This window comes from Xiphophorus couchianus, chromosome 10, assembly GCF_001444195.1.
Source record: "Xiphophorus couchianus chromosome 10, X_couchianus-1.0, whole genome shotgun sequence".
Taxonomy (NCBI): domain Eukaryota; kingdom Metazoa; phylum Chordata; class Actinopteri; order Cyprinodontiformes; family Poeciliidae; genus Xiphophorus; species Xiphophorus couchianus.
The window spans coordinates 9461145-9476800 of NC_040237.1; the positions used below are offsets into that span (position 1 = coordinate 9461145).

At 39.0% G+C, this 15656-nt stretch overlaps 1 protein-coding gene across 12 annotated transcripts in view; it reads right to left on the reverse strand.

The window, feature by feature from the left end:
- The window catches only part of tanc2b (tetratricopeptide repeat, ankyrin repeat and coiled-coil containing 2b), a 158199-nt gene that overhangs the window by 49264 nt on the left and 93279 nt on the right, over positions 1-15656 (reverse strand). For 7 of the 12 annotated variants that reach the window (XM_028029479.1, XM_028029478.1, XM_028029477.1 and 4 more), the window contains 2 exons: positions 10643-10759; positions 609-757 (listed from right to left, as the gene is read on the reverse strand). In XM_028029479.1, the coding sequence (XP_027885280.1) occupies positions 609-757; positions 10643-10759 (266 nt within the window). Of the gene's footprint in view, positions 1-608; positions 758-1003; positions 1230-10642; positions 10760-15656 lie in introns of those variants that run through there. The other 5 variants (XM_028029480.1, XM_028029483.1, XM_028029488.1 and 2 more) reach the window with 3 other exon arrangements.

Here is a 15656-nt window from a genome sequence, read left to right on the forward strand (position 1 = left end):
TTTCATCCTCAGAAAATTTAAATCTGTCCATTTTTTCACTGATCATTGTCAGTCAATCACACTGAGACTAAGTCAGATTATTCGAAAATTGTTTAAAATATCTGCCGCTACACTTTTTTACTTCAACTCGTCTTCCTCCTCAATGCTAAGCTAGTGATGCTACGTATTTATCTTCTGACATCTCAGAATCTTCTCAAGACTCCGGCTGTCACCTCGATTATGAATTTTTCCTTCCAGACAACTTTCTATTGATATGCTTGAATACAGCACTCTGTGAACAGCCACCTTCTCTAGCAACAATTTTTGCTGGCCTATCCTCCCTGCAGAGCTATTCAAATTTCTGGATTTAGAGTTTAAAAGCTAACAATAGATAATTATTTAAAAACATCACCCAATATTTAATACATGTATCGAACCGGGCACTATTTGACACAAATTGCTTAAATGAATATGCTTTTCCATTATGTTTAGTTTATTGAGATTTTGATGTAGAGGAAGATAAATGCTCTTTAATCTAAGTTAACAAAACACATCTTCTTCTCTTAATAGAAAACCATCGCCCCACAGTCAGCCTATCTCAGTAGATTTGAATAAAGGAGAAACATTACCTGTCTCGCTTCGGGTTCCTCCATGCTGTACTGCGTACCAGCTGGCCCCTCACTCACTTTGTCTCCCAGAAGGAAACCCAGCCGCGTCATCAATGTGTTGGCTGCCTCATCCACCGACGGAGGGGGCCCCAGCTCATGGCTCGACTCCCCTGCAGAGGTAGGTAGACAAAAAGAGGAGGAGGAGGAATGGTAGAAAACAGAGAAACACAAGTGGTGAGCAAAATTAAGGGGACAGCTCATTTCACCCTAAAACAAAGCTTTTAGTTTCATGTCTGACTGATTTAAACAACTGAACACAAAATATATATCCGCTACAGCCGTCCTCCATAAAACACAGCAGACAGGGGATACACAGCACCTGCACTCAGGCAAACAAATGAAACACCCTGTCGCACCTGAGTTTTCCTGTAGCTCAGAGCGGCGCATTACAAACACATTCCTCAAAACAAATGGACGCCTTGGCTTGGACAATCCACTTACATAAACTCCAAAAATCCCTTCAGCCACAACAAGGATTGTTTCCAGCTGTACTGAAAGACCTTCTTTTCACTCGGAATGGCAAAAAGTCCTCCGAACTGACGACAGCTGCTTCCGCACCACTCATTGCCACTGCAGCGTGAGTGACGTAATGAGAAACACCCTTTACCTGAGCGTGTGTAAGTGAGAGAGGGAGACGGAGAGGCGTTCCTAACCAAAGTGGGTGTGTACGCACACACACACACACACACACACACATCTCTGTCCTATTTATGGTGCCTGGAAGCGCTAAGCAAAGCAAAGAAAAACTGTGGGGTGAGCCCGCATGATGGTAAATCCACCTACAAACATTCAGAGCACTGGGGGATGGGGGGAGGTTGCCAGCTTTTAACCAAAGCAAAAATCTCTCAATGACCTCATCTTGTCACCTGGTTGCCTGGTTACTCTTCAACCGTAACAAACCCTCATTGTAGTATCATGTTCTTCAGTAACACCTGGCTAATGTGCCTGGAGGAGCCGACTGGATCGACTTCAGTTCAATTCAACGCTCGTCACAGCAGTGTCGCTTTCAGGCGAGGAGGTTTTGTTAATTACCTTCCTGCTCAGGAGAAAAAGTAACTATTGGCCTGTAATTCGATGTATGAACCTCTGAATTGGTTCAGACATTAATGGCATTTAAGCCAACAGCTCTGGGTGGCCAGTGTTTAAATAAACAGCAGTTGAGACAAAGACAGCTAACTGGCAGGACCAGTTTTTTTTTAAACCCTTTTCACCATACAGCAGGTCGAACCGGACAGACAGGAAGCCAGATTAGACTCTAACTGACAACTGTTAGACAATCCAAGCCACCGCAGCACCTCTTTGTAGGCAGACAGCTCCCCTGAAGCCTGTGGTCTCTCACTCATCAGCTCAAAGACACATAGTCAGGCAGGCAATCTAAAGCCTGGGCTCCCCTGTCCATTCCCTTATGGACAGCAGCCTCATTAGATTGACTCAGAGTCCCTCTGAGCGAGTAAGTAAGTGAGGCAGAGACCTTCTGAGAGAGGGGGGAAAAAAAGTCCTTTGAATCAAATGGGAATGACACGCTGCAGAGCTTCAATAAAAACACACAGCAGCATCGAATAATGAGGTAATCACAGCACACATTAGGTACAAAATAGGCTAATCACATATGAGCTTTGATGCTGTTTAGCTATGTACATGGATACAGGCTGTAATACTACCAGGACATAACACCAATGTCCTGCTAGATGTTAATGAAAGGATTTTGCTTGAGTTTTATTTTTTTACTGAGTTGCTCAGACTATGAAATCTGGCAGAGAGTCTGTAAAGTCGAGGGAGCTTTTTGAAAGGTGTATATTAATCACAAATATTAAAACAGACTGAAAGGCACAGCGCACATATATTGCAATCATTTTATCTGCTAAATGATCACCATATGGCAAAATATAGAAGAGGTCATAAACACTTGCAAGATTTATGAAGCAGCAGCTCACCGACGTTTGACACTAATTCTATTTTTACTTCCTCTGCAGCTGTTATGCTTGCTGGTGAATAAACAGGGACAAAAATTCGATTTAGTCATCAACTTCCTGCTTTTTATGAATTGTATGAATAATAGGCATAGAAACAATCCTACAATTTTGAATAAAGTTGCTGTCAGTTGTTTAAACCTGCTACTTTTCTCACTCCCAGCAGTGACTAGCTGTACTGCACTGCTGAGTTGTGTATAAACAGAAAAAGAAGCCAAAATTCAGCTTCCACTTCAACTTTCTGTTGAACTCATGGATTTTCCAGATTGCAAAATAATAGATCAAAAACAATTACAAACTTAGTAGGCAATAGTTCAACTATATTTTACTTTAATTCACTGCTAACTTCCTGCATCACCCAGCTGTGCTGCAGTGCTGAGATTATCTTGTGCATGATCAAGAACAATTTGAGATATGGTTACAGCTTACAAGGTTTTCCAACTCCTTAAAAGGCATGAAATCAAACATTTTAGATCTAATTTCAAATGGTTTCTACTGGACCAGCCAAAGACTTAATGTAACATTTTTAATTTATATTAAAGTCACAAAAGAGAAAGTGGTTAAGTAAAAACATAGGTTTCTCCAGAACAAGTACAGCCATATTTAGTAAATTACAATATTATTCAAAGTTTATTTATTTCAGTAACTCAGTTCACTAAATTAAACATGATATGCAATAACTACACACATGCAGACGCTTTCATTCCTTTCTGCTGTTAGTGATGATGATTTTCACATAACAGCTGATGAAAATCTGACATTAATTAGAATATTACATCAGACGTACAAAAACATTTCTAAGAAACATGGGCAGCACGCTGCTTCTGTCTATTAAACTGAATTATGTTAGAGCACAGTTGTCTTCAGTGTACGTGTGCTAAAGTCTGAAAAAAAAAAAACATCTGGGAAAATGTTAAGCCCTGCATCGTTAACTTTAACAGGGCTTTTTATTTTGTTCAATGTCAGGAGTTTGTTTTAAAAAATAAAGGACCTACATAACCTTAAGCTTCACTTTGTAGCCTTTTGCAAGTTAGCTGTAGTTAGGAATATTTTCTGGTCTCAGAGCAAAATTATTACAAAGCTCAGTGTTTATGAGGTTTAAAATTAATAACTCTTTGGAGAAACAGCCAGGACTGTCATGTTTAAACATGTATGTTTTGCTCTCCTCGAGATGTGCGCTCCACCTTGCACACACACACTACTGTTATGTACAAACCATTCATACACTTGTTCTTGTTTGCGTTCCACTTGATGGATGCTCACAGACTCGCTGCTAAAAATAAACATGGTGAACCTTTATTATAGAAAAGCTTGATTAAATTTTACAGCAAGTAATTTAAATACAACGTTAGTAATAAAAGTGAATTAACATGTTGTGGAAAATAAGTGAACTTAGCTTTGTGCAGCGTCACATGCTAATGTGGTTCTCCTCTCTGAGGTTATGCTTGTGCAGTAAGCAAACATGAGCAAACACTGGTCTAAGAAAACTATAACAACATAGGAGAGACAGTAGCAGAATGTCACATTTATATACTCCTCTCGTATGTATATACTGCTGTTGAAAAAGAAACATGTTGCTTTTGAATGCTTAATTGTCTCTGAGAGTGAAAATTTATTTTTTTAATGATAAGAGCTAAAAAACTACTACTACTACTAATAATAATAGTAATAATATTGAGCCATATGACATGTCTCCAGAAACAAATAACAAAACACCAGGACACCTAAATCCACTACTGCACTTTTCATTAGAAAGAAACCGGCAACATTCTGAGCCAACGTCTTTTTTTTCCCTAATTAAATAACAAACCAAATAGCTTAATAAAATGAAAGGTACTGACCATCGGCCACATTGAGCTTCAAACAATATGTCTGCAAAAAAAAAAGGCCAATTGTCTGACCTCTGCTGTCAAATTAACAGTGAACAGTCAAGTTCTGTGATGCTAAAACAATCTGAACAAGAGTCGTACTCTTACCAAAGAATTAACCAATCAATCATATTTTATTTATTTCTAATATATTAATATATTTCTAATATAACCAAAGGTAACACAAAGAGGTGATGCAGATGTTAAAAAAGAAACTTGGATACAATCAACCATCAAACTGACAAAATTCTAAGCTAATAGATTATTATAAGCATAAAAGGTACAATACATAACAATATAAAAAGTCTGGAATAGCAAAAATATAGATAAAACATAAAATAATATATAATTTCTTTCTAAATCAAATAAAATCAGATAAAAAAAGATAAAGACCATTAAAGGCATTGCGATGACAAAATGTCTTGGAACAACGCAAACCTATCTTGGAATATGAGACTGAAAAATGTAAAATAAAAATAAAACAATCCCTAAATTGCAAAAATAACATATATTTAAAAAAAAAAAAGCTTTGAAAGATGCATTTTCCCCCCCATATATCACCTCCTGCATTTCATCTCTTTTTAGGACATTAATCCTTGTGGAGCAATACTAATATACTTGTACATTTTTAATGCAATAGCTGCTGTATCTTTATGCCAGTGTCTGCACATAGGGAGGGAAGGCTTTCCAGTTGACAGTATGCAAGTCGTGAGGACTGAATACATTAGCAGTGATTAGTCAACTGCTCCTGGGGGGCTTGTGGCTCTGAACGAGATCAAACAGCAGCTCTGTCCAACTTTTCCACCTCTATAGGTGCACCGCATGCCTACCACTTAGTCTATGTTGCAGACTTTCTGCCTGTCGCTTCATTTACTTCTCTTCCCGTTAAAGTTTCTGTTTTCTTATCACAGCATCTCCGTCGCAGCCAGCTGCTGGCCGACCCCTTGTCTATGTGCTGTTTGATATGGGAGAGAAATCTCTAATCTGGGTGTCTGAGCTCACAGCAACTCCCAGTAAGATAAACACAGGCAATCCCTTTGTACGTACTCTAACCCTCCAAAAATACCAGTAGCAAACATATGTCGAGACCCAGTTTTTCCACGAACACTGAGCCGTCGCATCAAATCAACACCAAAAACACGTCTGACTGCAAACGAAAAAACAAAACAAAACAAAAAAACATGTCGCACACATGTCACACAGCCTACTTCAAACTAATACAAATGAGCTGCTTTCAACAGCGATTCATTACCATAATGTAGGGGTTGTATGCTGATTTCTTTCTATTTCCAGTGCCTATGTTTTGCTCTTTAAATACCATTTGCAATTATATGAACTGCCTCTTACTGAATCCTGTGACAACAAGCATCTACACCACTTCAAAGCGCGTTGACAGCACCTTGGAATGGAACAGGCATTTTAAAAGAATTCAGACATTTCTCATCAGAGACTAATGACAAGAAATGCAAAGCAGAAAATAAACATTCATTAAACATAAAACAGCTATTTTTTTTTTTTTGAACCAGCCCACCTAACATATACACACTTCTCTCCTCTCTATCGGATTCCAGAGCTGCAAAAGAGACAGATGGTTGCCATAGCAACTATCTTTGCACGCAGCTAGGAATGCATTTCGGTGCAAGAGCGCATCTGTTTCTGTCCGGCCGTGCACAGACCTGGCGCGCCTCCTTCCCCATCGTACGGAGAAAAGTCAGAGAGAAGCATGTGTGCTGCAGGCGGGGGAACTGGACAGGACAGGAGAGAGTATTAATAGGCCCAGGTAGCAGGTGGGGAAGGAAAAAGAAGAAAATAAATGGCGGCTCTGATTTCATCTAAACTCTTGAACTATATATTTTACTTCACTTGGATGTAAAAAAAAAAATCTTTCAGGGTAAATACAGCTCAAGAAATGCAGAAATAAAAGGTAAAAATAACGCACAAAACCCAACACAAGCACGGATTCCTCACAACCAGGTGATGGAAGAGGGAGCACAAGATCAGATGAGGGAAATTCACATTCCTGCTGAGCGAATATCAGATCTTATCTGTGCAACACCACTTCAGGTGTTTTATAAATAAAAGCACAAAAGCAATCAGCAGCCAGGACTTTAAGTGTCAGTGAACTAATGACGTTCATCACGAGATTAGGCTTCAATCTTTACACTATTTTGGACAAAGCTACAAATCAATAAGCAAAGCATTGCAGACCTATTATATGTTCAGACACCAAAGTTTTAGAGAGTTTTTATCCATACTGAAGAACGCGTTTGTTTCTTTGGGATAAACTGCATTGCTTTCCCAGTAATATGTAATATACATCTGCATAACTGTTTAAAATTTTAATATTTAATTTTAAGGAATATATAAAAGGTGCTTTTGTTAAAGTGCCATGTATTGTTTACAATCTTAGCTCTGACATTTCTAAAAGACAGTTGGCATTTCCAAAATCAGCATGACCAAAGACAGACGAAACAGAGAAACTTCCTTGGACTGCCGCCAGCCTTCCAGTTTTATGTTGGAAGTTTCACTTTTCTGCAGTCATACGGTAGATATGTTCGGACATGTTGTTGTACAAAACTGTTTTCTTTTAATTAGCTCTGTGCTCTAACTTATTGCTTCATGTAACACTTCAACTATTTTGTAAATAGCTCCGTCCAAGTAATCTTCTACTACCCATCATAGTATGTTGTTGTCAACATGACCCACAAGTGATTGAATGTGGTGCAGTCAAGGACTGGAAAAAGATACGATTTTACAGATTTCAGTCAATCAGAGCAGATCAAGCTGGAATTAATCAAATTCCTGTCCACAGACAGTTTCATGGTGCATCTCTAACTATCAAATGGAGAAAAATTCCTCCAACTCAAAAAGTGCAGACAAATACACTGTCCACATTTACTGGACATCTCTACCTGAGATTATTTAATTAATTTACGAATTTCTTCACCGTAGGAGTACAATATCAAAAATGTAAAAGTTAAGTTTGTCTCTTGACAAATGATGTCCCTTTGTGACAAGAGAAATCTTAATCTACAGTATTATTGTGAGTGATGGGTTTAAAGTTGAGAGCCTAAAGCTTGATCCCTGCACCTACACTTAAGACTCTAAGCAGGCAACAATTGGTTACATTAGCACTGAAGAAGCCTCCATAAATGTCCAGTCATTCATGTGGCAGCATTTAGGGTTTTCTGTGGAGAAAAGAAACCATAGCAGAGTGAAAGTGAAGATATCAACCAATTACTAGCACTGTAAGAATACATTAACCCTTAGCTGCAATAACGCTGACATTTTCCAGTGGCTTCAGAGCTTCCAGTTAATGTTATCAAATTTTATATCTCTACACATGGAACCCTGTAGCTGGTTATGATGTTGAAAAGGAGTTACTCCTTTCTACTGTCACATCACTCAGAAAGCAGATCCGAATTTAGATCGAATTTTTAACAATTGGCATTTTTTGATAGTCTATTGTCCACTGCATTGCTATAATCAGTGGTCACTTAATTAGGTACATCTGTTAAATTGCTTGCTTACATAAGTAGTGACTCAGTCCATCACACTGCAGCATTTATATAGATGCTTTAGGCATCTATATAGAAGTGGGGAATGCAAACTGCAAAAGCTCAAACCAGAAAGTGGATATAAGTGACTTTAAACTGGCTGTTGGTGCCAGAGAAATTCAGAAACTGCTTATCTGCTGGGACTTTCAAGCACAACATTTTTTGGGGGGGTTTAGAAAGAATGGACAGAGAAAGAGAAAATAAGCAGTTGTGTAGAAGAAAATGCCAAGGTATGCAAAATACTCTTGAACACACAACACTTTGACCCTTTAAACAGACATGCTACAGTGCAGGAAAGAAAAAAGAATAAGAAACTTAGGCTACAATTCAAAGAGGTTAGACAAAATGAAACACTAACAGCCTGGGAAATTGTTCGTTGGTCTAATGAGTCTTGATGAGCTGCTACATTCAGATGGGTAGATCTGGGATATGGAGTAAACAACATAAAAACATGAATTCATCCTGTGCGTTAATGGATCAGGCCGGTGGTGGTATAATGGTGTGGGGGATTCTTCTTAGCACTTTTGGATCTTACTACCAAGTAAACATCATTTCAATGCCACAGCCTGCCTGAAAGTTGTGTCTCATCATATCAATTTCTTCATGAGCACAGGGCTACCTGATGGTTACTTTCAGTTGGTTATTGCAGAAGTCAGATCACAAAGCTCAGATCACTTCTAACTGGTTTTTTGAACACGAAAATGAGTTAACTGATATCCAAACGCCTCCATAGTCATCAGATCTCAATCCAACCGAGAACATTTGGGATGTGGTGGAACATTATGGATGTGCAGCCAACAAATATGCAGCAATTGCGTGAAGACATTTTCTGAATGCAGACCAAAACCTCAGAGCAATGATTTAAGCAACTGAATGATGCGGTTTTAAAAGTAAAGGGGTGTTAAACCGGTACTGCGAAGGTGTACCTAATAAATTGGCAGATGAATGTAGTTAGAAGGAATCAAATCACGTCAAACTGGTTTCTTGAACATGAACATGAGTTAACTCATTGCTTTGTACAGTTTTTTGAGATGATTGTTGTTTTCTGAAGTGTTTCTAGAGGCTGAACTGTGCTCAAAGCAAGGCCACTACATGACATAAAAACATACAGGAAACAGAGGATTTTATTTGTAGTCTGAGGCTGTTCCAGACTGTTAGAGCACAGCTTCTCGCCAACATCATCATGAACGCTTTCCATCCATTATAAATGATGGATTGCTTGTGGCAAATTTCACAAGCCATTTTGCAAAATATTCGCAATATTTATGAGCCCACAAATGTCTTTTTTTTTGTAGGCCATAAGAATAAATAATAATAATAATAATAATAAAAAAAATACATCAGCTGACACCTACACTCCTCCAGGCGACAGTCAATGTCAGAAGCAGCAGCGGCTGCAGCAGAGTGTGGACTGGCAAGCAATCAAGTGTTTAAGTCACCGCCCTGCTGTTACACATGCCAGGGAGGCCTTGTTAAGAGCTCAGACCTCCATCTGTCCACCTGGGAGGTATGAGTACTCACCCTTGAAAAAAACTCATCCCAGTCCTCCCGGCTGCTTTTCAGCTTGAGTTATTACTCCACACACACAGAGAATTCCTGAATGTAATCAACCGCTTCCTCTGTCGATTGTAGCGCAGAGCACCATTTCATCCCTGATATGTCACATCTTACAGCAGCTCTTGGCAGCTCATAGCTCATATGTCACAGTCTATTTCACAGGAATGATGCAAAATAAAGAGAGGGTCAAGAGTTATACAAGCCATGCAAAAACAAAAATAATGAAAAAACAAACAAAGATTGCAAATCTGCAAATTTGTCTAGAGGTTTAACATCAAATTGAAATACGTTCCATTGTAAATCACATACTTAGAATTCCCACTGGGCAGAAATTCAGCAGAAAGGGCCGACAGACGGAGAAGGCGGGTAGTGCTCTCTCAACCATTTTTTCCTAAATCACACAAGGTAAGCCCCGAGGCCCCCCATTGTTGCTCCACTCACGTATTAAGTCCTGGCCCGAAGTGCTGAGGTCCACAAAGCCAACAAAGGTTGAGCCAACAAGACACAAGAGCGCGGGCCAAAACCGCGAGACGAGAAAGCAGATATATATTAGAGCGCTGTCCTCAAGTAAACTGCTTTAATGTCCGCCCTGATTAAGGAAGGGAGGAGAGCGTTGGGTTTGACAGGGCTGTCCATGGCAGTGGGGGTGTGTGTATATGCATGTGTGTGTGTGTGTGTGTGTGTGTGGGGGGGGGGGGGGGGGGGGGGTGGATAGGAAACTGGACCGTCTGCGGGATTAACGAGCAAAAAGCCGGCAGTGAAGTTAACAGAAAACGGCGGCGGTACTCAAATGAGCTCCGAGAAAGCAGCAAGGGAGGATTAAAGAGGCAAAGTGGGAGGAGGCAGCGAGGGTGGGCACAGGCAAAGCTATCTGATTAATGATCTTAGCCATGTTTTCATCTTACAGCTTCCAGCAGAAAATCTGTCAAACAGATAAGTTTTCCAGTCTGATTTTGTGCCTCTACAATTGTACTGTAGTCACACAACATGCAGAAACAACGAAACGAAGGATGAGCTGGCCAAAAAAAAAAAAAAAAACTTACCAGGGCAGTATGTGTCCAGGTCTGTATTCTTGGCAGTAGCAGAGGTGTGTGTAGGGGAGCCAAGCTCTGATTGTGGAATGCGAGGGCTCTCCACAAACTTTGCTTTCCGCAGTGGGGCTGGGAGCAGAAAGCACATGCAGACACACACGCAGACACATATACATCGATAAAGAGAAGGAGACAACACACACAGACACACACGCATTCAATAGGGAGATGGTGGAGGACAAGAAAGAGAGAAGTGACAGGGACAAGACAGAAAGAGGGGGGAGACAGAGAGCTTATGAACTTGGAGCAACACACTAATAAAATGACAACATCCTGCAGGCTTTTCTACGAAGCTTTGTTTGACAAAGCTCAAGCATGAGTAAACATGGCGCATGGGCAATCAGGAAACGGGCGCAAAAGAAACCAGCATCACCCTCACATAACATCAGCCCACTGACGAAATCTAAAAATACCTCCATACACCGTGTTCCCTGGCCAACATTTACCTCACAACACAGAGAAACGGTCCAGGAAAGATGTACCTAATGGATAAAGAGGAGTATGTGTGTTTTGTCCATTGGGTCCATAATCACACCAAGAATGTCAGTGACGTCCACCGGCGCAAAACTGAAGTGTCAAATGGGAAATTTACAGTAGAAAAAGATGTGGGTGGCAGTTGTGATGTAATCACAAAAAAAAATAGCTTCGCTGCAAAGACAGGGTTGTTAGTGGTTGTGTGTAAACAATGGCAGCCATAATCTTCAGTCAGTGCGTCCTTTCAGTGTGTGGAACAACTTTTCAGAGGCAAAGTGAAAATCGTGGCCTGTTCTCTTAAAACAACTCAACAAGGATAAGATTTAGAGATGCACCACAATCTGACGGTTTTCAGTCTGATTATCAGTGACCGGATGGTTGAAAACTCAAACACCTGATCTTTGTCTGATCAGTGAACTCATCATACCATGTAAAAACAACTACACTATTTGGTGTGAGTAAGAAGGATCCCAAAGTAAGCAGTTTACATTGTGGTGCATAAAATGAAGTCAGATGAAACACAAAATATGCTAGAAGTTAACTCAGAGGAAACTACTTTTGACAAAATGTCTGCAGCTCATTCAGGATGGGAGTGAAAGACTTACAGCAGAAAACGAGGGTTCAACAAGTTCAGCAAAGTTGCTGAGTTTAATCTTTTTAGGCTTTCAGCTTCCATCATGTTGGATGGCACATGTTGGATTTGGTAAATTTGACAAATTATGAGAATCTCATAAGGCTTTAAGAAATATTTGTCGTCTTAATCGCTGCCTTAGTTGCTAATATAATATGCTTAAGATCTGCTAACTCTGTAATTTATTTTTATTGTGAAACAGTAAAACTTTGTTTTGGAATCACTGCTATACACGCAACATGACCTCAACCTGTTTCCTAATGTAAGTAATTACTGACTGCTCACAGCAGGAAGACCAGAAAAAAAATATTTTGAATGCTGAGGAAATTGAAATTTCCAAAAAACACTACAAGGAGGTCAAAACATACACTGGTAATTGTCCAATAACATTTGATCAGTCTGTTAAAACCTTTTCAATATGAATGTCACAAGATCTCAAAGTACCGTACTAAAATGTCACAGTGCTTCTTATCTCAAGAAAATAAATTCCTACACCAGTATCCAATTGCTGCTAGTATACGTTTTTGGGGCTAAATTTTCCTTGAAGAGTACTTCACTAGTTTTAAACCATTTGTGTTACAACATCTTGGTCCTCAGGCTTAAAAAAGTCAGAAAATGACAATAAAAAAGCTGTGAAAAGAGACTCTACTCTAGTCTAAATGCAAAATGCACTGTGTGGGGGAAAACCATCAATGCACATCACACCCAACACAACATCCCCATCGTGACACATTGAGGTACTTGGCATAAATAGGCTATATATGTATATTGATGATATGGCCCATTAGACCATTAAAGCTAAATATTTATTATATTTGTGCAAATACACAAAAAAAGACAATTTTAATGCAATGTAAGACAGTAGACACAACACTGAAGATTCAATTAACAACTTCCACTAATCTGTCCTCCATTTGATGATCTTCGACATCAAAATGTAAAAGATTTAGATTGACCAAACTTAATAATACTGAGATTTATTAAAACCGTTTGCAATCTATGACACTTTCATTCTATTTGCAAAGAAGGAGAAAAGGTCAATTGTGATTCTTTTTCTGGAATTGGGGCCAACCTAGATGGGAGGCTTTTTTTTAATTTCCAACCTTTTCTACTCTCTGTACTCATGGAGGTTTGAGATGGGTAACAACTGAGCATAATTTACTCTTAATCAACTGATTTGGTTAAACAAGGGTTTTAGGATAGATTATGTACTGTACTCTGCAACTGTTAACCATTATGGGTGAGCGCACATGTCCAAAGCAATCCGGCGGAGAAGCGCAGCGCTGAACCAGTCAGCAGTGAGCAAAGAGCCATGAGCAGCAACTTAAACATATGCTCAATGAACAATGACTGCACGACTTGAATGAGTTTCTCCACACTCACAATTGGGTTTCATGTTATGTTTAATGTCAGGATAATGTATCAGCCTGTAGTGAATGGATAGAGAGCCAGGCGTTCTTTATAAATATAAGCTGAATCAGAAGAGACTGATGCACACAGAGTACATGCTCTATAAGAAATAAATATTATTACTAAATGCCACTATTATTACCATCATCCTTTCTATTAAAGCAAGGCTGCAGACTCCCACTGTCTCACTATAAGACATTACAAATTCAACTTTGCAGATATGTCAGATTTATACTGGGTGACATTACCAAGAATGCTTCATTTTATCTTAACAAGAGAGCTTCCAGGCATAGTAAAAGCTCTGAAGAGGCATGAATAGACACAGATGTACTCACAAGAAACATCGGCAAGGTGACAAAACCTCCAATCAGGATGCTGCCATAATGATGTTCAACTGGTAAAAAAAACCATCCTGCAACTGCATTCTACTATGAGACCTGCTACATTTAGTTGATTTTTTCAGCCTTATTCCTTATTATGTACACTGTTCATGCATAAACATATAAGCAGCTGTTTAGTAGTGTATTGGTTCCATTTTTGGTGCAAAAACAGCCCAGACCCATTGAGGCAGACGCCTCTGAGTGTCTGCTATTGTATCTTGTACCAAGATTTTAGAAACAGATTATTTACAAAAAAAAAAAAAAAAAAATCCAATAAAGATTTCAAAGAAAATACCAACATCACGAGTTAAAATTTAAGAATTACAGCACTCTGGAAGGAGAAAATATGGGGTCATTTAAGTGATCCATGATTACTCAAAAATGTTTGAAATTTTAAAATGCAATAATAAAAAATATATGGTATATAAACATTTCTAATTGACAGAAACTTTAAACCATGTTGAGATGCTGCAAAAATGATTGTGACTACTTAAAATATTTGTAGCAAAATAAACATAAATCAAGTTATAGGCCAATACAAAGTTAAGACCAAGATTAGAACCACTAAGAAATTTGAAGACAGAAACCATCTAAACCAACTTCAATAGAAGAAACATCCCACAGTAAAACTTTAAGACCAAATTAAGAAGTTAAAAATAACTCCTTATTCTTACAAAAACTTAAACGCTTAGAAATCTTGACGAATCTGTAAATTCCCGGCCTTACAAATAAACTCGGCTTCTTCCTGGCCGAGTGAACTCTCCAGATCTATGTGAAGAAGCATTCTCTGCCATTCTTGAAGTGTTAATACTGTGCAGCTATGGACTGGAGAGAAGTCTGTTAATTGACTACATCCAGGAAGTGAGCCAGCACAGATGCCACAGAAAAAGTACAGCTGACAGCCAGCGGAAGAAGAAGAGGGAATCCAGGTTTTTCATGGCCAGATCGACTGCCATCACAGTGACTGTCACTTGAAAAAGGCTTGACGTTTCTGCCTGTCCAACCGATTTACATGCTGATTTCTTTGGCTAGTATCAGAAACAGGGGTGTCAGTTTTAACACCTGTATAAGCTTTCTATGAAGGTAATTAAATGATGGTTTTGTTCTTTTGTTCAACATGTGCCTTGCCACTTGTCTTTAAAGTTTAAAGTTGTCGAAGGGTTTTATTTTGTATTGGTTCAAAAACATTCTTCTTGGTTTGAAATTCCAGTTTCTGGTCACAAAATGACTGTGTCCATTTGTCCATTTATTTGCAGCAAAGTTTCTGTCTTCAGTTTGTGCTTCTGGCAATTAAGCAGTTGGACATACATTTTAACTGTAGACAGAGAGTGCCACCAAAGCAGCACAAACCTAAGCCAAAAGCTTGCACAGAATACGTAAAAAGCATTCAGTGCCTATGCTGCATATTAAGAACTTTAACTTCTCCATAGTTTGGCTTAAAACCACATTAAAACTTCAGACTTCAACTTTACAAATGTACAATTGTACAAATAAAAATACGATGCATATATGGTGTGCCTTTACTCTCCCTGATGCATTACTCACACAACCAGAATTTACTGCAAGCTGAGGTATGCTTCTACCAGCTTTACTGATCTACAGAATAAAATTGGTGCCAATTCTTCTTGTCAAAAATAGCCAGATCGTATAAGGAACATCTGTGAACAGCAATTTCCAAGTCTTGCCACATATTCAAGGTTCGGCTCTAAATCCGTACTTTGACTGGGCAATTCTAACCCATGGATATGCTTTGTTCTCAACCATTAAATTGTAGCTATATTTTTAGGAACATTGGTCCGGTGGAAGCTGAATTTCTAACCCGGTTTGAAGTCTTTTACAACTTCTAACAGGTTTTTCTCCAGTATTAACCTGAAATTAGCCCCATCTATTTTCACATAAACGCTGACCAGCTTCATTGTCCCATCTAAAAAAAGAAAAACCCACAGAATGATGCTGCCAATACCATGTGTCACAATGTGGACGAAGTTCCTTTGTCTCCATGATGCTACTTGCTCTCTAACAAACCCGAACACCTGCGTTTATACTGGGACTTAATGAAAAACTGATGGAA